Genomic DNA, 25,155 nt, shown 5'->3' with positions numbered 1-25,155 from the left:
CCCCTCTCATGGGATTTAGCAAGCCTCAAAGAAGAGGTGCAGGGTGGACGGCCCCTTTCCTTTTCAGGCCAGTTTGACTGGTAGCAGGATGTGGCATGGCTTGAAAGAAGACGTGAACAGAGTTACCAGGACAATCGACTGCATCTGCCTGATTGACTCGCAAGAATGGGCTGTTTGACTCCTGGGGAGTTTGCTCCCAAGAGGAACTTAATGCAAAAAATCACAGTGATACAGGAAAAGAGACCAAATATTGGAGATAGCACCTGCTGAAGTTTGTCTTCCATCTTCAGAATTATATAAGGATAGCATAGGTTTAACATAATGGATTTTTTTCCCCCCTCCTCAGTAGCTCATTTATGTGTTTCTATTTAGTAATCATTTTGGCAAGATGTGATTGATGGGTGTTTTGTGAAAAAGTAATTGCTTCACTTTTCAGAACAAAGTCTGATATAGGACATCTTGTGTCTTTATTTTTTCTCACTGTGTGTCTAGGCAATGTAGTTTTACAAGAGAAATGTTGAGTCCCTGGTAATAGCCAGATGGTAGAGGAGCCTTGGAAGGGCCGGCCTCATGGGAAGTGCAGATATCTGGTTTCAGGTGTGGTTAAATTGCAAGCTGCAACCTCTGCAAGAGGTTAAAATGCCTGCAACCTACTGACCATGTGACTTTTATCACTTCCTGGCAGCAGATGGAAAATTTTATTCAAATGGTAGGGATTAATGGAGGACTTAATTGAACAGGAAGTTTTTCAGCCACTCAGATGATGGCTAAAATGATCCATACACTGTTACTTCTGACATCTCTGCCAGATGTAATCTCTGGCTTTCTGGCTAGGGCAAGTTGCTTTTAGGATGAAGTTGAAAGGTTGCAAGAGTTGAGGTATGCATGTTTTTCTGAGATCAGAAAACAAGAAGGAAATGATCTGTAAAATAACTTTTTTTTTTTTTTTTTTTTTTAAATACCCACAATTGTCGAGAAAAGGCTTCTCAAAACTCTCCTTCAATCACACAGCTTTGATATTGAATCCTCTGGAGTTTTAGCAGTTGGTCAAATTACTAGGGAGGGAGCTGCTGATATGTTTGGTATTATTTGGCATATCATTCACCATTCAGGCTGAATCTACAACCGTTTTGAGGAGGGATATTAAACAAAGAACAGAACTGAATTTATCAGGAACCAGGGTTTTGGATAGTGCCAGAGGGTGTTGTGTGAGTGGGGAAGCTCTGTCATCTGAACTGTGCTGGTTTTGTTTAATGTTTCCTGGTTGGGAACTGGGAAGCAAACAGGATTTGCAGATGTCTCTCAGATGTCTGAGAATGCTGAAAATGATGCTAGAAGAATACTGAACTTGCATGGTGTGTGGTGCTAGAAGTAGCTTTGACTTCCGTGTAATGAAGGCGGGGGAAATGCTCACATTTTATGAAAATGTGCATATTTTAACATTCTGTAAACTCTCTTCTGTAGGGTGGAAGGTCTTTTGGTAGGACCAAAAGGGCTTCTGAAAAAAACATCTATGGTAGATAACAAGGTCCCTGTTACATGTAATCCAGTGCAGACAGAAGGCTGATGATGCGGAGTGGGTGAGGTGAAAGGGGGAAACCATTTTACACCACTAGGCTTCCTCACACTGGCTTTACAGAGTATCAGGAAAACAGGAAGATTCATTTGCTCTTTCACCTGCAGTGAGTCCAGGCACAGGACGCTGCTGGTTCTTTGCCAGTAGGTGGAGAGCGTGCAAGGGAACTGGTAATTGCATCCTTCTTCCAGTGTGGGAGGTGTTTGTTAGTGTGGCCTTATTTGCCTCCAGTACATGGTTTAATGTGAAAAAATAATTTTATTTTTGTGGTTTTCTCCTTGAAGAGAAGTTTGTCAGGACATAATACTCACTCAGGCATCTGCTAGTGATTATTAAAAAACAAGCAAATGTTGAACGAGTTCCTTAAGTCTTTTTCTGCTGCTGTGGTTTTGCCTTTTAATTTTCTGGCATGTGGTGATGCTCTTCTCTGTGCAACAGCATGGCATAAAATGACAGGCCTAGCCTAACATCACTCCTTGGTGACGCTCTTCCTGCGAAACTTGCTGGTATGGGGTGGTGGGTTTGGCTCAAGCTGAGCAGCAGGGAGTCTTGGGTCACGCTACTAGAGAAGAGAGGGAGGCCCCATTTCTGGATGCAGCAAGCAGTAACTCAAGTCTCCATTTGCCGAGCGCGTCTGTAGGTGTCCGTGCTCGGCTGTGCTTGGTAAGCAGCTTGCGGGGCACTCTGGTGAAGAGAATGAAGCAGGAGTCGGAGATGAGAGAGGCTGCAGAAGAAGAATGGCTCCAGAGCAGGGCGCGGGAGCAGAAGCAAGCTGTGCACAGGAGGGAGCGCGGGGAGGAGCCAGAAGCTACCAAAGCCAACGGTGCTGCTAAAATAAATGCTCGTCATATGGCACTCGGTACTGATCCGCACTAATGCCGTGACTTCTGCTGTAGCTTAGTCACAAAGAGTCAACTTGTCTTTTATACTATCATAAGCTATCTCTAGCGAACAGTCTCTACAGCATGCATAGCCCAAAGAACAGTAAGGAAAGAGATGTATCCAGGACACAGCCCCCTCCAAAATGGACTGCTGGAGTACATTCCTGTTTCTTGTCCGTTCTCAGTTGGGATTCTTTTGCATTACTATGCACATTTGTAGCTTGTGTGAGTGTATCTGAGCTGGCCCAGCTGAACGCGGTTGGCTGTGGTGGCTAGGGTGTCGGGAATAACCAGGACCTTTGAGAGGTGCGTGTGTTGGACCCACAGTGAAGTGTCTGCAGTGTTGTTGCTGGATTCCCATGTGGACTGATGAATTTGAAGACTTTGCCTGGGTGGCTTTATGCAACCTGCAATGTGGTTGCAGTGTAGACACAGCGGGAGTACAAGCGGTAGCAGTCAAAGGTTAAAGTACCCGTGCCCGTGTTCTTAGAGTAGAAATGAAGTTACTCCAAAATGGGAATTTTGAAGAACTATTGCAGGACAAAGGAAGGGTGGCACCACCTGTCTCCAGTATTCAGAAGGATCTCTTCTGCCATCTATTGCCATGTACAGCTCACCACATGCCTGTGTGGAGGAGGAAGAATTCCTGTCTGATCTCAGGTGGAACAACCCTGGAGAAAGTGGATTTAAAAGAGCCATTGACTTGCTGAAATAGATTGTCCAACTCATCCACTTGTAGAGGAATAAGCCTTTGGAGCAGGATTTCTGGACAGTCTGCAGGACAGTTGCTGTAGTGTGTTCTGATGACAGAAGCAGCTCATTGTAGGAAAACAGCTTATTGGGAGCTTCTTTCATCTGCCATCATTTATTATGCTCCCACTGCTCGTCTTCCTGGGCAGCAGCTGATAAACCCTCCGTGGATAAACCCTTGCAATGGACACTGGCACATGAGATGGGTGGAAGTGTTGGAGTATTTCATGGTAACGAATGTCGTTAAATCTAAAGCGACCTTTCTCCACCTGCTGGAGATGCTTGAAGGCAGATGTGTGGTTTCGTAATTATATTGTGCTGGGGTTGTGCCTTGATAACTCAGGGTCCTGTTTTCATTTGAGCATGACAAGAGAGTTTGCAACCCTGTGAACAGGGCTGCTGTGACGCCAATGGCATGTGATAAGCATGGGCTGTTCTTGCATCATGTCCAACTAAAACCAGTTGCAGCAGTAGGATGAGAGGAGACCCACACTCCTGGAGAAAGAAGGGCTGCAAGTTTGACTAATGATGCTTTCTGGTTTTGGGGCTTGTTTCTTGTTTATCTTTGCTTCTCTGTATCCTGAGGTCTATGGAGGGAACTCAAGTTCACACTGGGAAATCCTGCTGCTACATTGGAGTAGCATCAAAATTCCCTGGCCACCATGGATGTTTCAGGACAAAAACTCAAGGCATTAGTATCCAGTGTGATTCACCCCCTCAAGATTATCTAGACTACTAAAACACCTGAACTGCCTGGATCCATAGCCGAAATCCGAATGCAGTCTTAGTTTTCTGTAGCTTCTTCTATACCGTCTAGTATGGGCCCCAGTCTAGCAGGCAAGGCCCACATCTGTATATCGTTGTGGCCACAACATATGTGAGCTGGAGTGTATACAAGGCCCATATGTGGTGGCTGGAGTTGTCCAGTTTCTCCACAGTTAACATGGTAGGTGGTGGTTAAATAGTGTCCAGCAGCTTTTTAAAGCTCCCACTTTGCCCAAGGCTGTATTATATGTTGTTTTAAAAGCCAGCTATTCCACTTAGTGCGATAAGGATTTCCTGGTTGTCCCATGAATAATACGTCCAGGACCAAGTTTTGCATGCTCACCTTGGGCTTGCCTAGAAGTGCCTGTCACAAGGTTGATTTTGTTTGAACTAGAGATTACACACTTGATAATCATCTGATCTGTAGCAGACGCCTGGTTATTAAAGCCTAAATTGCTACTTTTTTTTTTTTGTTAATGAGGGCAGAACGTATCTACAGCCTATCACTTTCAGATATGTTTACCTTTTAATAAACAAAACCGCACACATAAATGAATCTTTGCATACAGGCATGTTGTGCACTAGACCGAGTGTTGTGCACTTAAACTGAACGCGTAAGTTGTGTATCAGGTCTGATGAGAACAAAAGACAGTGCACTTCAAACCTGATCCAGATCAGGAGTAGGGACAGGTAAAACTCAGAGATAACTATTTTGCCACATCAGCAAAATGTCATAGTAAGGAAATAAATAGCCCAGGTACACAGCAGAGGGGAGATTATGGTGATATTAGCAGAGTGATCAGCAGAAAAGCAAAGACCTATGGGGTAGAGTGCCCATCTGTGTCAGAGCCCTCCTTATAATGGGTGCTAGTGGCTGGTGGAAGGACAGCCATGATGCTCAACTGTGACTGTAGCTGTATGGAACAGTCAGGTTTAGACAACAACATGGAAAGGGTGTCACAGGACTTACCTGAGTTGTATCTGTGCGAGGACAAACCCCCAAATGGAAAAAAGTAAATATACATTGCGTGGAATCTGCTGCCCAGTTTGAGGGGCATAATAATGAAAGAGTTCCATGAACTGCAAAGCTGAACAGAGAAATAACAAGAAAGCCAAACTCTCCTCATTTAAAGGTATGTTTTGATAGAGGATGGTTCCTCAACAACCAGTCTTAGATCAGGCACTAAATCAATCTGTATTCCTAACTATCTAAGCAGTGTTCGGTGAAAACTAATGCCAGCTGAATCGCTGCTAGTTAGTGGTAGTAATTTTAATGTGATTAAAGTTAATATCTACAAATACATTGCAAAGTCAAAGTAACCAAATACCAGCACTGCTTTTCAGAAAGACAGAGGCATAGATTCCTCCGCTTTAGCTTGTAGGCTGCTCGCTAGCAGCTCAGAAAGTGAAAAACACTGTGTTGAAGTGGGAAATGGGAATTAATTGAGAAACTGTGACACTCAAGCAAGTACTTAAGCTACGGTTCCTATAGAGTTTGGAAATCTGACTCTAGTGGTGCCGTTACAAAAAGCATAAACATCATGCAACAGAAAAGCAGGAAACAACGGAGCTGAAAGTGAAGTTCAAGGAGTACGTGAAAGGTTGTGAGACCAAACAGCAAGCAAATATTGTAGTACATAGCAAGTAAGAAGTTTTGTGAAAACCTGCAGATTACTGGAGATTAGAGAACATTTGAAAAACATAGTTTGTTTTGCAAATCTCTTCCTAATTAAGAAGTTTAGGGGTGAGCGCAACTTCTCGACCCCAGAATTCACTATAAATAGATTAGTACAAATGCATATATATTATCAATGCAATTGTGCATATTGTTCTTTGTGTATATTTTATAATACTTCTGCTTTGCTTTCACTTAGGAGTTATGGAGTGCTAAACTGAAAATCGTATTTTGTACCGATGTACAACTAAATCTCGCATATTGATAATATAATAACTGGTTTGTAGAGAACACAGCATGCGCTGTATCCATTTAGTAAATTTAACACAGACTGGTATTACTAGCCTGAGCTTTGCTTTGCAAAGAAAAGACCGCCTTTGTGTAGTAGGTGTTTTCTTCCTAAACATATTCTTTTCTACAAGCTAAAGGAATGGTGCTAGGGTATCTATTTAAAAAGACATTTCGGAAGTATTTTTAGCTAGCACAAACCAATGCTTTGATTATAAAGAATACAATTTGCTTAAAACATTCAACTAAAAATGAATTCCAGTCTAGAAAAGCTTCAAAAAGTATATTTTGTGTTGGAGAGAAATGTTTTGTAGCCTAGCCTGAGTTTGTACATTCGGGATATTTTTGTTGTGGAGTTTTAGTCTCTGGATGTTATTTGCTGTCTTGGACCTAAACAGTCATTTCAGTAGAAGAGAAGTGTACCAAGAGGAGCTGAGGCTTCCTTGGGCTGAGGCTTTTTTGAACTTTCTGTCAGAGGTAGAAGGAAAATAACATTCTGTTGAGAGAACGTGGATTACTATTTATTTTTAAATAGTCTGAGTATTTCTGGCTGCGTGTTGGGTGTTTGCATGATGCGTAGATGTGCTACTATTTTGAGTTCTTCCCTCTACCCTTTCAATGAGGACAGAGCGAGCGATTTATTTTGAGGATGCAAACAACATTTTTTGCAAAGAGCAAAGCCACACTGCTGGTGTTATGTGTTTATCACACGCAAAATGTCTTCCTGAGCACTTATATCACTTCCTTACCTATTCTGCCTTGCTCAGAAGTGGTGTGTGAGTATGACGGGCTGCTACGCTTGATCTGATGTAACCATAGTGGAAGGGGGTACCTCCTTTTTTGGCAGCAGCTTCATGCGTAGATTGGATTAAGTGAAACATTAAACCGTACCCGAAATAATTGGTTTTATGCTTCGAGAGGTTTTCATGGGGGCATCCGAGGTTGTTAAGATGCATGCACTGCTTCACAAGGAAACTGTTGCCTGTGTTTTGAAATGCATATGTTTCTCCCTTGCTGGCCCACCTTTGAAACTCGTCATCTTTATATGGAGTTGGAGCAAAGGCTGCTTAAAAGTTTGCCTTTTCTTTCCTAGCCTCGATGCCTCATCTCAATGTGTTGTAGCTATGGAATAGCTTGTTTCTTGCTTATGGCTCACTGTACACTCCCAGGCATTGAGGCAGAAGCCTGTGGAGCAGTTGTTGATCATTGCACAAAACAGTAGTCCTTGCAGAAACCTCCAGGATGCTGCAATCACAAAAGGGTATAATCTTTCACTAGCATTCATAAATCAAATGGGTGATTCTCACGCCCCGTAACTGCTAAGGTTTTTAATAAAAAAAGGATATTTTGGAAGGAACAGGCCTGTTTTTGTGGCAGCGGTGAGTGCAAACCAGGCAGGAGGAAGCACGGCAAATATCAGCAGAGGTGCTTCAAATTTGTATGCAGGAGAGGAAGCATCTCAGAGACGTTTGACCGAATAACAACAGGTCTCAGCAGCCTCCCTGGGAAGCGGCAAAGTTCACGGTCATCGCCTGAAGCTGGGTGGAGGGAAGGTCAGGTGTTTTCACTGTCCTTGCTGAGATGAAGGGCCCCTGGGCAGCAGTGTGGTGCGTAGCAAAGAGTCAGCGGTGTGGTGCGTAGCAAAGAGTCAGCGGTGCTGCCAGGCCAGGCTGCAAGTCCCATGGGAAATGGGGAATCAACATCAGTGGGGAATTGTTTGTACTGGGGAAAGGGAGCTAGCAGAGTGCCTTTTCAAAGACAGAACAAACCAAAGTGTTTTCAATTCGCTATTTCATTTCATGCCTGTGCTGAACCTGCAAGTCATTCCCTAATCCCCCTTTCAATGGTGGTGGTTGTGGAATCCTCCCTGCTATTTATCTTTGATCACATGAGATTTGAGCAGGTAATTTCAGAGATGCGGTGAGTGGATAGCCTATGTTTTCAACAGCCCAGCTGAGGAAGCACATCGATGGGGAAAAATCACTCTGCGGATAAGAGCAGCAGGCAGGGTTGCTTGCTAACCTTTATAGTCTGTTTTTTGGCGATGGAGCGTGCGTTATGTGCGAAACAGAAGCCAACACAAAGCATCTTTTTCTCTGGCTGCAGGTGTGTTTTTTTGTGATACAAATGCAGTGGGTTGAAATTGAAATCCTATTCATCCTGCATGAGAGTCCTCTGTCTGCTTGAAGGAGTAGAGCTTTGCAAGGCAATTTGAGTAATTTTGGGGATATACAGGCAGATCTATACAAGACCTTCATTCTGGAAAGATAATTGTTCACAGATATGAGGAAACAGTCTTTTAGTTCCAGTTCACAAACTATAAGCACCATGATAAAAAAAAAAAATACACATACAGTGCTATATTTGCCATTAAGAAGATGAAAATAAGCAGAAAGAGTGGCTGGTGTTTTTTGTTATTTCGGGTTGAGGGTTGGACAGTGAGGACATGCACAATTTTATGTGCAGTTCAGGGAGAAAATTGCTGATGCTACTTTTGTTCTTTTGTCATTGGGGGACGCGTATATACATATACAAACACTGCCGGGATTTTCAATGTGTTTTTTTTCTATTTTAGCCACAAAATAGCAGAATTTTAAAATACAGTAACGAACCTCTTATGCACCGATTTAAGTTTAATATCCATGAAGAAGAAAAGGTTTGCCAGTTAGGTGTTTCATCCTCACTGAATGATAACTGTGCTTTCCTTGAGTCATAACAGTCAAGCCTACTGCGGAGTGACAAGACCTGGCTTTTCCTTTGGTGTTATTTGATATGTGTTTCAGTTTGACATTATGTAAATACTCTGCTATTAGGGAAGAAAATGACATAAAATTGCATCCTTTCTCAATGAGGTTTTAAGTTCTTTCAGTAGCTTCTCTCCTTTTTGAAGCTGTAATAAAGATCATAATTAGAATCCCAGTTGCTTAAGTGAGAAATTAGCATGTTCTTAAATGGTGAGCTGAGCCAGATTCCCAGCGACACCCCCTCTGGGTATCTGTCCTGCCCCAAAGTGCTTTCCCTATTACCAAATGGCTTTCTAGACATATTAAAGAAAATCATATTCATTGCCACCTAGCAGTTAATCACGCCCCTCAGATAGGCTTGAAATAATTTGCAGCCTGACTGCCAAAACCACCTGCAACTGTTCATTGCCCGTAGCCGTACCTGGGCATGCTCTAAAACTTATCAGTGTCAGTCCATCACCCGGTACCAGGACTGAGACAAATTCACTCCATGCATGTCGTTCATTCTTACAAATTTCTCACAAGTACTACTTAACCCCACTTCAGACCTCCTAGCATACCGTCTTCTAGGATGTGGTCAAGGGAACAAATATCTAATGGCTTTTACCTGATATTTTCCCTGTCAAAAATATCTTTCCTTGAAGGTTTTGGTTTCTTTTTGTAGAACTGGGCACTAACATAGATACTTTAACTGTTAATATGAATTTTACCATGTAAATCAGATTTGAGCAGATTGGAATAAATTAAAACCTTAATGGGGCTAAAATAAGCCTCATTTGTAAATTAATTAAAAACAAGAAGCAAAGAACACTAACACTTAAAAAAGAGATATTATCATGGTGCAAAATACAGATTTAATTTCCAAATAAGTGAATGGTAAACTGTAATTGTATGATGTGCAAGGAAATACTTGGAACATATGAAACAGTAGTCACAGATTTTATAGTCAAGATGTTCTCTTTCTGGTTTTCCAAATTGTTGCAGAAAATACCAAAGGGTGAAGCAAATAAAATACTGTCTTCGCAATTGACCCAGACTGGGATATTATATTGGTAGGAGATGGATTTAGCTCTCGCTTTCTTTTTAAACAGTGGATTTTTATGTTCTGACATCTCTCCTGCAAGTTCTGCCTAACATGCTTCTGATATGCTCTTGTTTCCACAGGCCAAGGCTGCAAGCACAAAGGAAGTTTGCTCAGTCCCAGCCAAACAGTCCCAGCACAACTCCAATAAAGATAGTGGAGCCGTTGTTACCCCCTCCCGCCACTCAGATTTCTGACCTCTCCAAAAGGAAGCCCAAGACAGAAGATTTTCTCACTTTCCTCTGTCTTCGAGGTAGGAATTTCACAGCAGCTGGGGGGACAGTCTCATTCAAAGAACAAGCTTTAGCACTGCACACTGGCTAGCAGCTAGACAAGTGTACTGGTGCTGCACTTGAATATATTGTGCACATTTCAATTCTCAGCAATTTGACTGCATCTGCAGCAGAAGCATTCAAGTTCAGGGTTATAAAGACCACAAAATGAGGCCGGTAATAGCGCAAAAGGAGGTTTCTTTTATGCTTAGCACTCTGTTATCTTGAATGGGTTTTTGTCTAGCTCTTGTAAGTCCTCCCCATCCTCCTTTGTTTTGTCTGACTATAAACTGAAGAAGTGCTTAACTTGCCTGAGTACTTGTTCCTGCAAGAGGAGAAAACTGGTTGGAAATTCCCCTTCTCTACCTACTCACTGTCCTTTATTGTTCAATCTGAGCGAGGCTTTTCATCTGACAATGGGTGAAGGGGTTGTCGTTGTTCTTTGCTGCCCCAGGAGATGGATTGTTCCCGTGTTGATAACTGAAACAGGTGAGCTCCACTCGGCATCCCAAGTGCAGATGAGGCATCTGAAGCTGTACAGTGAGATACCTGAATTATCTCACAGTAACAGGTGCCTGAGCCTGGTGGGAGCTGCATGGTGTGTATCTGTGAGCCTACGTGTCAGACCTGGGCACTTAGCCTGAGATACAGCTGATGGTCCAGATTAAGCTAAAGAAGGAGACCTTACCCAAGCGGTCATTTGTCTTGGGACTTTCCATGGTCTTGTGTCCCAGGTCATGTAGTGAAGATGACATCTTTCAGTTTGATCTCCAATTGCCATATTAGCTCTCAACAATTTGTTTTTTCTTTTGGCAGATGTCCCTCCTGTCCCTTTAGCTAGTCACTGCTCCATCCTTGATGTTCCGGAACGATGCCTCTTGCTGTTGTTTTGTCCCATTACCTGCTGAAAGAGTGTACATTTGTTACAGATAGGGCCTTTCTGCATAAGTCTTACCTAGTCGATTGAATCTTTCAAAGCTTGTGCTTAAGTTCCCCTTTCCAATTCTGAGATCTCTGTTGCATCTGCTGACAGTACTGGTCAGCACCACCCATGGCTTCCTGCTGGGGCTTTCTCACCTTAATGCAGTGGGGTTTGATGTCTCTTTTTCTTCTGTGAGATATTAGGCTGGTGGTAGCTTTAGACTGGTTGCTAATTTCTCTCTTGCCTCTGATCCAATATGGAGCCTCTGTCCTGTTGGAAAAGTGGGTGGGTGGAGGGGGATGGAGGAGGGTGGTTTGCTAGCTTTTGTGTTTGTTTAAAGGATTGCAAGGAGCAGAATCTAATGGAGTTTAAAGTGGCATCACAGTCCTCTGAAATTTAATCTGTGGAAATGTATTTCTAATTTAGTCTGCTGCGAGGCTGATCAGTCTGTTGGCAGCATGTCACTGCTGTGATCTGGGCCAACCGCCACAGTTGTTGGTGGGAAAATTCAGATGGTGGGGGGGTGTGTGTGTATGTGTGTGAGCACACATGGCTGCATTCACACACTTGTTTCCACTGCTTGCTAACTAAGCATGTGTTATTTATAGCTTTGAAGGCACTTACACTTAAAAAAAGGCAACCTGCGTGGGGATGTGATTTATCTTCATTTTTATTTCCTAATATCTTTTATCATTCTGCTTTAACAATGCAAATAGGAATCAGGGGTACTTTTGTCCTATGCCAGTGCTTCATTCAGAAGGTTTTTTTTTTTTAAATTTTAATCAGTGGCTGTTTAGCTCTTGCACCTGTAATTTTCTTCTTTGTTATTCATCTGTAGAATAATTGATGTTTTGTACTGTCAATTAAGAACTTGCAATTCATTCCTAATTTCTTCAGTGTGCAGGAGTACTCATATATTTCAGACAACACATGCGTTCGAACTGCAAGATCCCAATTACAATTATATTAAAAACCACGAGGGAGAATCTGCACTGAGTGTCACACGTGGCATGTTCTTGGTCTGCTTAAACAGGCTGAAGAAAAACAGAAAGGGAAAGCTGTCCACTCTCTGTTTCAGCACCTCCACAAGCTTATTACTGCATCATCCCTATATAAAGCCAGTAAAAAAAAGGCAGGGGGGGAGGAACCTTGGACATTTGCTCACTGGGTGCATTTCTGTGGAGGAGCAGGAGGGTGGCTGTGTCTAGGAGGGAGAGGGAGTGGGCTTGTTGAGGTCACTATTAGCATGGTTCTGGCTTCAGTGTCTGAACTGCTGTATCCTTCAGGAGGCCCCGGCTGCCTGTGATTGTGCCCGTTCAGTTCCATGGGTGGTTTAGCTCCAGGTAGTAATCTCTTCTGATGTGCCCGTTGGATAAAAGGAGGTAGAAGATGGTTCTTAGTATGCTTGCAGGGAGTTCATGTAGCAGCCCACTGATACATCTAGCTCCAGAAAGGTCATTGAATCATAGAACTGTTTTGCTTGGAAAAGACCTTTAAGATTGCAGAATCCAACCATAGCCTAACTCTAAGAACCTCATCTTGCATGTCTTTTGAACACCTTCAGGATGGTGACTCCACCACTTCCCTGGGCAGCCTGTTCCAATGCCTGACAACCCTTTTGGTGAAGTATTTCCTGATATCCAGTCCAAACATTCCCTGGTGCAACCTGAGGCCATTTCTTCTTGTCCTATCACTTGCTACTTGGGAGAAGAGACCAACACCCTCCATGCTACAGCCTCCTCTCAGGTAGTTGTAGAGGGTGATAAGGTCTCCCCTCAGCCTCCTTTTCTCCAGGCTGAACAGCCCCAGTTCCCTCAGCTGCTCATCATCAGACTTGTGCTCCAGGCCCCTCACCAGCTTCATTGCTCTTCTCTGAACTCTCTGCAGCACTTCAATGTTTTTCCTGAAGTGAGGAGCCCAAAACTGAACACAGGATTTGAGGTGCGGCTTCACCAGTGCTTAGTACAGGGGGACGGTCACTTCTCAGGTCCTGCTGGTCACACTGTTCCTGATACAAGCCAGGATGCTGTTGGCCTTTTTGGCCATCTGGGCACACTGCTGGCTCATATTCAGCTGCTGTCAGTCAACACCCCCAGATCCCTTTCTGCCAGGCAGCTTTCCAGCCACTCTTCCCCAGGCCTGTAGCGCTGCCTGGGGTTGTTGTGACCCAAGTGCAGGACCTGGCACTTGGCCTTGTTGAACCTCATACAGTTGGCCTCAGCCCAACGATCCAGCCGATCCAGATCCCTCTGTATGGCCTTCCTACCCTCAAGTGGTACTGGCAGGCTTAGTTTGGTATAGCTCTTCTGGTGATACCTAGTGAGCCTGGAGAGGGAAGAGCCAGCAGCTTACTTAAACCCTGCATAGGGAAGTCTTGCAATTTTTTTGGAAGGTGTTTGTTTTGGTTTTGAACCTCTGTGCAATTATTTATTGAAGTGTGGAGGGATTCAAAATTGTGTGCGCATTGGGACATGTGGTAGTTCTGACTTCTGTCCAGATATATCTGTCCAACCCTGGCTGTTGCAATGCTCACGATGAAATGCAATGTACAATTACATGGAAATAAGAGTATGCTCATAGGGTGTAAGGTCAGCACTTTAAAAATTGTTTAGTGATAAGACCCTGGACAATAAATCCCCATGATTGTGTAATGTTTTAATTTTTATTTTATTTATTTATTTTTTAAAGTTGGGACTCTCTTAGGTCCTGGCCCTTTAATATACTCTGATGATACAGTCCCTGCATTGATCATCAAAGCTTTTCTTTGGCAGGGGAGTCTTCTCCAGGACTGTTGGGAAAACAGCTCTGTGGTAATTTCTGTGTCCTTGTCCCACCACACCCAGCAGCAATGTCAGAAGCAGAGTGCAGATTTGTCACACCATGTCAGTGTGTACTTTCATTTTCTATTTTTAAACAGTGAAATTTAAAAATGCCGAAATGCCGTCACCAGTACAAGTTCACTCTTCAGTACCCTGGTGAGTTTATTTTAAGCAACAGCAGGTGAATTCTGTGAGTGATGGAGCAGTAGCATCATGTGACAGTGTGGCAATGTGTAAGAAAGGCCCTTGATGTGCTTAAGGTCCCATAAGTAGGAAAATAAGTCCCACTTACTGGGCCTTCTGCTATGTCTCAGAAAATCTAATGATTCACATTACTTATATTTACCTTTTTTTTTTTTTTTTTTTTTTTTTTAGCATCCCTTAGTTTCAAAGGGAGATAATTTAACCAAGACGACCTGCTTGGTTTCATTATCCAAAATACTAGGGGCTTTGGACATATTTTTAATTAGTTTGGTTTTTTGAACCTTTGATTTGATAATAAAATGTACTAATTACTTCTTAAAAGGTAAGTGGAGCACAATGAAAAAGCTGTAACAGTTGATGAATATCTGAGCACCCTGGAGTACATCTAACTGACCAGACTTGGCAAGGCTTACCCGCCTTTCTATTACTTTACAATATTTTTTTCACTTTTTTTTTTTTTTTTTTTTAAATTTTGACCTAGAATTTCCAGCACAAGAAGGAAGGGAATAGCACTGATATCTCTGAAGTGTTTGTCTGCAGCATTCTTATCTTTAAGAGAACAGAACCTTCTTGAGATGCCACTGGTGGAGAAGCAAAATACGTATTTTCTGTTACTTTAAAGGCTACCTACTCCCATTCTGGTGCTCTTTGAAGGAGCCCATATGTCCTTTGCCAGAGGCATAATTAGAATCTTTCAGCAGCATGTGTAGATCTGAGTGTGTCATTTCCATGCGGTTGTACAACCCCTTTCACTTTTACTGTATTTTCTGCCTCTGATAGAATTTTTAATAGCTTCTGTTTTGGTGCATTTGAGTTACCTTTACTCTCTGTAATTATTTACAGGTTAAAAATATTGTGAGTGGAATAACATAGGGCTAAAGGAGGAAGGAGAAACAACTCCCTCTGCAAAACAGATCTTTGGCAAAAGGTGGTAACAGGAAGGCTGTGATTAGGTGTCTACATTTTAAGGAGTTTTCCCATGATCAGTTTTCTAATTAAGCTGGGCCTCTGGGAGTTACTTGCTAGAGAATTTCACGGTTTCCTAAATAAAGGTGTTTTAATTGAGATCTCACAGATAGAGTTTTCAGGCTCTTCTAACTAACAACTGTACTGCAAAATGTGTGACTGTTCGCTTTCTTTGAGTACCGCAATGATTTAATGATCTGATTATTTATTACAATTGAGCAAAACCAAAATAGAAAATCTCACTATAGCACATTTGCCCAAACTTCAGTAACTTTGAAGTATCAGTGCCCATGTCCTCTCGCAGTTTGCTTTTAAACAGACTTTTTATTTTTTAAGCACCTTGTTTGGATGGAAGACTTGGCGGCCTTGGATCCCAGGCTTCTCTTTCAAGCCTTAATAGGAGTTGCCTGTGCCTGTAGGTACCTGCAGAAGTTTTCCATTACAACAGGAGAGCCTCCAGAAGCAAACCTTGGGAGTTCTTAATTTTGGGCATGTTAAAAACCACCTGTTAATTTGCCTAATTTTAAACAAGGTGAAAGGTGCGCTTGCCCTGGTTGTTTGGTATCAATAGGTACAGTCTCAACTGGAGAGTTGGTGACTGCATCAGTCACATTCTTGAAGCACCAGCCTTCCAAAGGAGCATGTTACCACTGTGGAGGCATACTCACCAGATCAGAGTAAGCACATTAAATAAATAGTACAGCAACTTGAGATGCTTTGAGGAGAGACTAGGTCTGTTCAGCGTGGAGAAGAGAAGGCAGAGGGGGATCTTATCAATGTTTATAAATATCTCAAGGGTGTGTATCAAGAGGATGGGACCAGACTCCTTTCAGTGGTGCCCAACAATAGGATGAGGGGCAGTGGGCAGAGACTGAAGCACAGGAGGTTCCATGTGAATATGAGGAGAAAATTCTTTATTTTGAGGTTGCCAGAGCACTGGAACAGCGTGCCCACAGAAGCTGTGGAGTCTCCTTCTCTGGAGACATTAAAAAACTGCCTGGACGCCTTCCTGTGCAATCTGCTCTGGGTGAACCTGCTTTAGCAGGTGGGTTGGATGAGATGATCTCCAGAGGTCCTTTCTAACCCTGATCCTTCTGTGACTCTGTGAAATGCTGGCACTGTCCAAAAATGTCAGCTGCTTGCAGTCTGGGTAGTTTTTACAATTCCAAAATAATATTAAAACATGCTGACATAAAATAATTTGTTTAAGGTACTGGAAGAAGACCATCAATTTTGTTGTTAAATCATATGGTGTTTGAGACTGAAATTTCAGGATGGATTGAAAACACAAGAATAAATTTTGGGGTGTTGAATCTTAATCACACAAACCATTCCATAAAAATAAGTTTGCATTTAGCAACTAATCTCACAATTTTGAAGTTCTTTTTTAAAGTTAGGAGTAACACTGAAATGTAAAACATGAGATATTCCTCATGTGCAGTCATTGAGTCCACCTGTGGAATACGCTGCTCTGGGCTGCTAAGTAACTCTTGCTGTGATTTAGGACAGGATTAATTTAATCAGTGGGGGCAGGGAGGAGTGACTATGCAGACTCACAGTGAACAGCACATGGATGAGGTACACAGAGAGAACCTGGCCACCAACACCAGGCCGTTGCTTCTTCCCAGGGAACAGAAGTGCTGCTGGAAGGCCACCCCTCCTTCCAGACATGCAGCAGAGTTTGTACCTTCCCATCGGCGTGTGCCTACAGGGAGATTTAGGAGGTGCGCAGAGCTGCTGAGTGCAAGATAGAGTAGCCTGTGTGGAGTACTACAGCTGAATCAAAGGTTTTTTCCCCTGCTCTTCCTGTTTTGGGGCCCCTTTCTGATGTTAATGATTCCAATATCTACCCGTGGAAAAGGCCACAGGATGAAATTGTTGCAACGGGAGACTAATCTTGTCCAGCCTTTGTATTTGCCACAGACTTGCTCCGAGTACCTTGGTGAGCTGCTTAGTTTTTCTACCGAATGAAGGTAAATGTTTAGCTCTCTATATAGGTATTGGCAGGTCTGGATTTTTGATTATGGATGAGCCACTGGCACAAAATCTGAGTGCTGTGATGGCAGCAGCACCACTTCAAAAGCCCGCTGCCCATGGTTTCAGTGCCCGGGTGGGCAATGTAAAGTGTTCTGGCAAAGGCATTTTATGGCCATCTTCCCAGACAGAAACCTGTGAGCCTGCTTCTGTAACCTGTGATCCTACCATGGATTCAGTGCTCCCCAAAAGGCTTATTTTTTGCTAGGGATGGTGCTCGGGATCTCTTGGGTATAAACATGGCCTTTGTAGCCTTTGGGGAATGGTTTGGGGATGGTTTGGGACTTGCTGACTTGTCTTGTTGATGATGGGGGGAAAATAAAGTTGGGGTCAGAGTGTATGTGCAAAGGGTTGGTTTTCGGGTTCACTACCAAATCTAGGTGGGTTAGTGGAGGTAAATTGCTCTGAGATTGTCAGATATGAATTGTAGATGTGAGAAGCACTTTTTTTTTTTTTTTTTTTTAATATTCAGTAGTATTCAGTACTCTGGCAAGTGCTTTGTTAACTTTGGAAAGTGAACCTTTCTTTTTTTTTCCTGCAGATTCACACGTTTCCCTAACCTTACTCCATTTCCCTAGAAAAGGATCAATTTCCTTTGGCTTTCTGGTTTTAGCTCTACTGCTTTGAAGAATGGACAGAGAAGAACGTGGGGTTTATGTCACTACACTAGCCAATAAGTTAGCCATAATATTAAGCAGCTTATGATTCATACAACGGCAAAGGAAGAGGGAGTTTGAACGCTGGTGTGTTTGAGTTCTATTTTATTTCTGTACTTGGGGCCTTGGGACGGCCTTTTCCTCCCTCTTGCTCAGGCACCCAAGGAGCTCCCCCTGGGACTTTTCCCGCAGGTGGAGTCAGACAAGTGAGAGACAATAGCTTTTTCCTATGTGGTTCATTCTCTTTTAGCCTTGCTCCGTTAAATGTCCATAAAGCACAGACATAAATTACATTTATTTGCACTTCAGGGACTTGGCGCTGTCCTGCCAAAACATAAGAAATAGGACACATAATAAATGAGAAGCGGGCCCTAAATTTTAAGCATTGAGATGCCAGTACATCGGGAGCATTTGAGAGGCAAGGTTTTTCCACCTGCATACAGCCCCAAAATGGGGCCATGTATCAGAAGAGACGCCAAATCTCTGGACGCGGCTCGTTGTAGAGCTTGGCACGCTGCGTTTTCACTGGGGCAAGCTTAAGTCCTGCATACCTTGACCTGCCCCATACATAAATCATTCTGATGTCTTAAATTGTTCTAAGATTTTTCCAAAGCACATCTGGGTTATGTTTAATTGTTAGCAGGAAAAAAAGAGTGGAGCTAGAGGGGGAGTTGGTGTAAATAATTCATGGAGAAGAATCCTCCAATTTTGCAGAAACCACAGCCCAAATTACAGAGAAGGCTCTTGGATTGAGATGATTTCTGTTGTGGTTGTAACATACCAGGGTTTGAATTCTGTCCAGATGAAAACATTTGGTTTGTACTTCAGTAAATATTGCAGAAACACTGCCAGCTAATTCTGAAGAGTAATGAAATAGTGCTTTTGGCAAAGTGCATGCACTTTCCATACTTCTGATTCCACTTTTCGGATCCAAATTCAGAGTTTTTTTAATATGTTTAGCTAGTCCAAGACAAAAGTTAATGTAATGAGAAACAAAACATACCATAATTTAGGAGGGAAAATTACACATTTGTCAAATAAAAAAAAATTAAAAACCTCATTAGTCAAATAAAATGGCTGCAAAAGAGTACAGTTTATTCTATTAATCAGGCACTTGCTGCTGAGGTCAATGCATCAATGTGTACAGGTTGCATTAAGCGTCAATTCTACCCACTGTTAGAAGCACACTGGAATTTTGCACATGCGAAGGGTAATGTCTTGCCGAGAAAACTGCTAAAAGCAGCACCGTGACTTAAAAAAAACATAATTTACTTTGTACTTATTGTTGTATAAGCATCAAATTCTTATAATAGAGGACATAAAATACATTTGTCATCCTTTCATATGCATTAGGCAGCACTTTGTGTATAGTTGTGGTAATTGTTTTTCCTATATAGTTAGGTTTTCTTTTGTGTTGCTCTCACAATAGGAGGGAAGACAAAAATATTCAAGAGAGAATTTCAATAATGACAGCGTGGATACTGGTGGAAACAGTTGCCAAACATACTTCAAACCTAATTTTTTAAAGAACTGGATAACCTCCCTTTTCATAATAACTCACAGCTCATTGTAACCATGATGAGTGCATTTAAAAAAGAAAAATCACCATTAATGATTCTCTCAAAATTTGTCACGCACAGCGGTTTCCTATCGAAGGAGCAGTAATTCTGCTCCACTGCTGGGGAGGAGTGGGTACCTGGGCTTTTGTTAGCTGTCTGAGCTTTCTCGAGGGGGTCACAGTCCCCTTAGTCAGTCACAGCCAGTTGGCACACTTCCAAAATTGTGTGATGAGGGCCAGCTTTGGCCATTTGGCCTTCCCTAAGTGATTCGGGAGAGGGCTGGGAAGTTCCTTCCAGGCTGTGGCCTGGCCTTGGCTGTGGCTTTTCTGCTTTTGACTGTGAATTAACAGCAACTTGTTAAGTGGGAAGAGGTGAGTGACACGTGTCCAGATCAGAGCTGCAGGTCAACAGCACTATCAGACAGATACTCCTGTTAAAGCTGCTCTTTACTGTATTTAATGCCAGTAATTCTTTCAGCATTTTCCTGATCCTGTTGTTCATGCAGCCTGTGTCCATCTGCTCCAGTCCCACCACATCTCTTCTGCTCTGCGGCTGCTGCATCCCCTTTCTTTCAGCCGACTTCTCCTGCCGTGGCTTCTCCTTCCTGCCCATATTGTTTTGATTGCCTTGTCCTGTTCTTTGGTGGTGGCACGTGCTTTTATGCAAATACCAATGCAAAAGAAATCAACTGTCTTTAGAGGGGGTGAAAAAAATGCAGTTAGGAAGTGTGTGGCTAGACATCATCAGGACAGAATGTAAAACATACAGCTCCTGCATGAGATTGGGAGCATACTACACTTTATGTTTCGTTTAATAACATGAATTGATATATTAACCTATGCCTTCAATAAGAGAAAGTGTGCATAGAAATTTTCCAAATCTTTACTTAAGAGCTTGTAACATTACATTACAGTTAAAACATTTATTAATGGACTTTCATTTCCTTACCCTGGGATTTTAATCTGAATCAGTTCCCTGATCCGATTCACCACATGGCCCCACCAAAAAAAAGTAGAATATATATACATATATATATACTGCCACAGTTGAGGTGGTGGCACAGGAGTAAGAACAGTAAGAACAAGAGACCAGATGGGGGTAGATACTCTGTAGACCATTTTTGATGCCAAGAAAAATGTCCACGCAGCCACAGACAGTCTAGATGTTTCCTTATATGAAATGTCTTCTAATTAAGAGGTGGAAAGTCAATTTGTTTGTTTGTTTGTTTTCTAGACTACTGAGCAAGCGGGGTTTTTGCGTTTGTGGCTGGGTGGGTTCCTCAGTGTGGAGGGCTGCTTCCCCGCACTCCCCCTTTGTCCACTGCAGTGCCTGTGGTAGCAGCTGCCTGTACAACTTGGGGGCTCCCAACACAGGAGGAGACTTGTAAAATTCAATACAGCCACAGGCTCTCGTAACTCCTTCACAGATATTTCTGGTGTTTTCCTGGGTATGGAAGACGAGGAATTGGGGAATTAAATACCTAGAGTGCCAAGACCTGGCACGCATCACCTCCCAGGCACAGATATTACCATCTATCTGGAGCATTGCAACTCTTTTGCTGTTGGTTATTTAATTAAATTCTAATGTCGCACTTTAAATTGCCCAGGCTCTGAGAATCACACCATCCTCCTGGTGGGGAGGGCAAGTGGAAGAGGAGGGGTGATTGTTCTTCTTGCCTTTGCTGTCTGCTTGACAAAATGTGTGCAAGAATGAACTGGCAGAGCTGCCTCGTGTGTTTCTGTTGCTGAGTGTGTCCAGCTAGAGACAAAAATGTGCAAAGTAGTGTGTTGTAAATTAAAAAAATCAAGCAAGCACCTACAACTGTATGTTCCGTAAACGTGTGTGTATGTATGTGTCTGGTGAACCTGCAGTTTTCTTTATTCTCATGCCATTTTGGAGGGGTTTTATCATGTTGTCATACATCATTTTCATGATAAGTATCTGTTATACATGAGAAAACCTGAGAGCAACAACTCTCAACGATGTCTGTCTGTAAGGAGAAACACTGTGTTCTTAACTTGAGATGAAGACAGGCCAGATTTATGAGGAAGGGTAACATATTTTGTTAGACCAACTGATTTAGCTGGAAAAAAACATACCAGCTCTTGAGCGTGCATTCTTCTCCACATCTTCAATGGTCTTAAACATTTGTGGCTACAATAACACTACTTAAATTAGCAGCTTTAAGTAACAGAGTCCCCTGCAGAGGTGGGCTGTGACATCATGCACCCATCCTGTCCTGATCTTGGAGGTAATGAGGGGTATTTCAGACAGGAATGTTTTATTGTAATAAAGAAGGTGAGTGATCACCTAGCTTCCTCTCTTAATGGTGCAGCTTTGCCCGTAAGAGCTTCATTAGTTCTTCAGTCATGAGAATTCTGAGTTTTTATTTCCCTAAGAGGAGTTTTGGGGGTTGCTCTTAGCTCTTTGCTTGGCATAAACCACCAGTGCATGTCTACTGCTCACGCTTTACCTAATCAACATAATTGGCGTTCTGTTTCAGTATTTTAAACTAGGGCTTTCTTAGCCTTTTGGACATGTTTAGCTAAATAGACTGAAAGTGAAAGTGCTTTTAACCAGCTCAACCCACAGGTGTGCACAAATTCTCAGTATTTGAGGCTATTCCAGAACTGAGATCTTATATAAAAGACAATGATATAAGTATTTCTAATATAAAAAATAAGAAAACTCAATTTATTTCAGTGTCTTCCATCCATAACAATGCTTAAATAGAACAAAAATGTGTGAGTCCAGCCTTTTTCTTTCTGTTTTGCAAGTCAACTTGAATAAATGTGTAGGAAAAGCTGGGGGGAGAAGGAGGGGAGGAGGTGACCCAGACCGAACACCAGCTTTCCTCTGAAGTCTCATATTGCAGAGCACTTAGGTCAGTGAAGTGAGGGCTAGCAGGACTCTACTGTGTTATTGGACATTGTTGGTCTAATTTCTCTGGAAATGTACTTCCCAAACAGTCCCAGCTGTCCCAGGAATGCAGTTTAACCATTGTTGTTCATAGTACTCAATTGGAAAGAATTAAAAAATGTCATTCGGACCAAAGATTTATGCATGGAGATTACAGTGATGGAATACCAGGAGTTAGGTGAGGTTTGTATCTCCTCTACCATTTGGGTTAGATTCTTCCTCCTTTCCAAGTAGAATCACACAGTACTCTATTTCATTCTGTGCTTTAAAATTAGAAAAAAAAAAAAAAGGAAAAAAAAGCTATTGTAGTAGCAGCATTTGTGTTGCAGATGGTATTTTTTTTGCTGGTTGCTGTTGAAAGCAGCTGACAAAAAAGCTCGGGGATGTGGCACTCTGGAGAAGATGAGGCTTAGAGAACAGACACAGTATCTAGTCTCCTATTTTAGTGTCTCAGAAGGATAAGATTTCTGACTATTTCTCTGATTATAATAGATTTCAGTCTGTGTTTGAAACTAATTTTGAGGGTTCCTAACAGTAAGATTCTTTTAGTGCCATTATTTGTTGATGCATTAATGCACCGATGGTGCCAGACTTTAGGTCTTGATAGACCTGATGCACAGCACAGACTTGCAGAGCTAATAATTTCTGAACCCGTACCACAGACTTGGATACCTAGGGGGGAGAAAAAAGACAATTTACTTTTCAAGCAGAACCATCCTAGATTATCTGTTTTGGGGTCTTCTAGATAGTTGCTGTTGAGAGTTAAAGAAACTTCCCCCCCTGCAGAAGAATTAATGTGCCTCTTACCTGCTATGGCTGATTGCTTAGAGGGTGCCAAAAAGTTCTGTGTTTGCATAAAAATGCAAAGTTTATTGTTTCCATAAGTCGCTACAGCTCCCATGCCTTGAAAGATGTCAGCAATCCCTTTGGTCCATTTGGGTCAGCTGTCCTAGGTGTGTCCCGTCCCAAGTTCTTCTGCCTACACGCCTCTGCCCTGTTAAAACATCCCTGTGTTAACAACACTGTTTTGGTCACAAATCTAAAACATAGCACCATACAAACTACTAGGAAGAAAATTAACTCTATCCCAACCAAAACCAGTACACTTAGGAAAGGATGGTTCATAGCTAAAATAGTCTGTCCCGTTTTTTGTGCCATATTTAGGTATTCATTCGTTAAAATGTAATTTTTGTAGTTAAGAGTATTTTGTGCAAACCTAGTGGGAGAAGAGGATATGCAACTCAATAATAAGCTTTAGTTAGTTGTTGGCAGTGGCAACACCAATAGCTCTAAAACCAAACAAAATGCAGAATTGCTGTTCTGAAGAGATTGAAGCCAGAAATGTTTCCTAAGGAAGCATCAGACAAACTGGCACTACCTTGTGTTGTTGGTCTGTAGCCCAGCTCTCTCTGTCCATTGTCTTATTTAGCCAGAGGAAGACAATTGAACCGATGACTCCCCATTCACCACTTCTACTGATTTTCTATGTTTTCGCTTTCTTCACCCAAGAAATCTCTTTGTGAATGAGTAGAAGGTTTCTGGGGCACCTGTCCTTCCAGAGGATAGACAGAAGACTCATTTTGAAGTGGAAACTAACACCAGGCATAAGGGAGCATGTCGATTACGTGTCAGCAGTATTTGCACATTTAAAAATAGTTATTAGATGGCTACAGTCATGACATGTGTCTTGGTCCAATACAGAGAAACCTGTATACTGTTGTATGACACATATAAAAGAAATTTTGTGCAAGAGTTACGTTTAAATTACAGCCCTGTGTTGTTGTTGGGCTTGTGAATCCTCACTTCTCTCTCACTGAACTGCATGTTGTATTTTCCCCTTGTGCAAGCGAGGCAGGTTAGGGGGAGCATCATGGGAAGCAAGCAAGAGATGAGAAGCAACATTCTCAAGAGGAGCACACGGGGAATTGAGAGACCTTTGCTCTTTTCTGTCCATTGCTGGGGACCTGTTAGGCAAATTTAAACATCTCAATGTCTCAGTTTTTCTCTTTGTTTAAAACTGAACCAGAATACTGCAAAGCATTGTGTACAATGCTGTAGAGGTCTGCAAAACATTGTGAAGTTTAAATATGAATATTTTGTTGTAATAATAACCTAAAAATATTACCAGGGTGCAGATTGGTTTGTAAACGCTCTTTTTTGTTCTGTTTGGAAAAGCTGTAAGCTTCTAGTTTGTACTTCAAGACTGTGGTAAGGCACTTAAGCACACATTTGTAATTAAGCATGTGCATTAGTCCTCCTCTGAATACACAAATTTATTAATTAGGGCTTGTAGCAAGACTGTTTGCTTGTCTAAAGTATGAATAGAATGTGTAGGGGGGGCAAACCCCTGCTTTTCAAGCGTATATGTGTCCTGTTGGTAAAAACTAGTAAATAAAAAACCTCTAGTTAGTCATGCACTAGTGTGACCTTCCATCTCTGTGTCTCCCTCTTCCCTTGCCATGCATGACACTGAAGAAGCTTATGATCAATGTGGTTAGTGCAGTAAGTGAATGTAATAATGCTAACGAGCCATTTCTTTATAATGATCAGGTTCTCCAGCCCTGCCCAGCAACATGGTATATTTTGGAAGCTCTCAGGATGAGGAGGATGAAGAAGAGGAGGAGGAGGAGACAGAGGACACAAAATCAGCCACAAACAATGCTTCATCATCATGCCAGTCAACCCCCAGGAAAGGAAAAACGCATAAACATGTACCAAATGGGCAAGGTAGGTCCTAAATGGTGCTGGTTTTCCTGCGCTGTGTAGTGAATAAATTTATGAGCTCAATATCCATTCTTCTGCATCTGAGTGAAAAGGATATAAACCATAATAGGAAGGTGGAGTGAAATGTGGTGTTGGCATCTTCTGCTTTGACCTGTTTCTCCTAGCAACCTGAACTCTGTCTGTGGCAGAACTAGAACTACAGGGCTGCAATTATATGTATATACATGTATACATACACACAGACACACAAATACTGGAGTTGAACAGACACACACACACATATGTAACATATACACACACAAAGTCACTCTAGCTTTATG

The 25,155-nt window shown here is 42.2% G+C and overlaps 1 protein-coding gene across 5 annotated transcripts in view; it reads left to right on the top strand.

The window, feature by feature from the left end:
- Nucleotides 1-25,155, top strand: part of JARID2 (jumonji and AT-rich interaction domain containing 2) — a 225,347-nt gene that overhangs the window by 148,904 nt on the left and 51,288 nt on the right. For all 5 annotated transcript variants that reach the window (XM_065832129.2, XM_071804596.1, XM_065832130.2 and 2 more), the window contains exons 4-5: nt 9,844-10,013; nt 24,662-24,838. In XM_065832129.2, coding sequence (XP_065688201.1) covers nt 24,685-24,838 — 154 coding nt within the window. In that variant the 5' untranslated portion in view covers nt 9,844-10,013; nt 24,662-24,684. The remainder of the gene's footprint in view (nt 1-9,843; nt 10,014-24,661; nt 24,839-25,155) is intronic.

This window comes from Patagioenas fasciata, chromosome 2, assembly GCF_037038585.1.
Source record: "Patagioenas fasciata isolate bPatFas1 chromosome 2, bPatFas1.hap1, whole genome shotgun sequence".
Taxonomy (NCBI): Eukaryota; Metazoa; Chordata; class Aves; order Columbiformes; family Columbidae; genus Patagioenas; species Patagioenas fasciata.
Note: the sequence above shows the minus strand (reverse complement) of the source record. Positions and strands in the feature narration are given on the sequence as shown.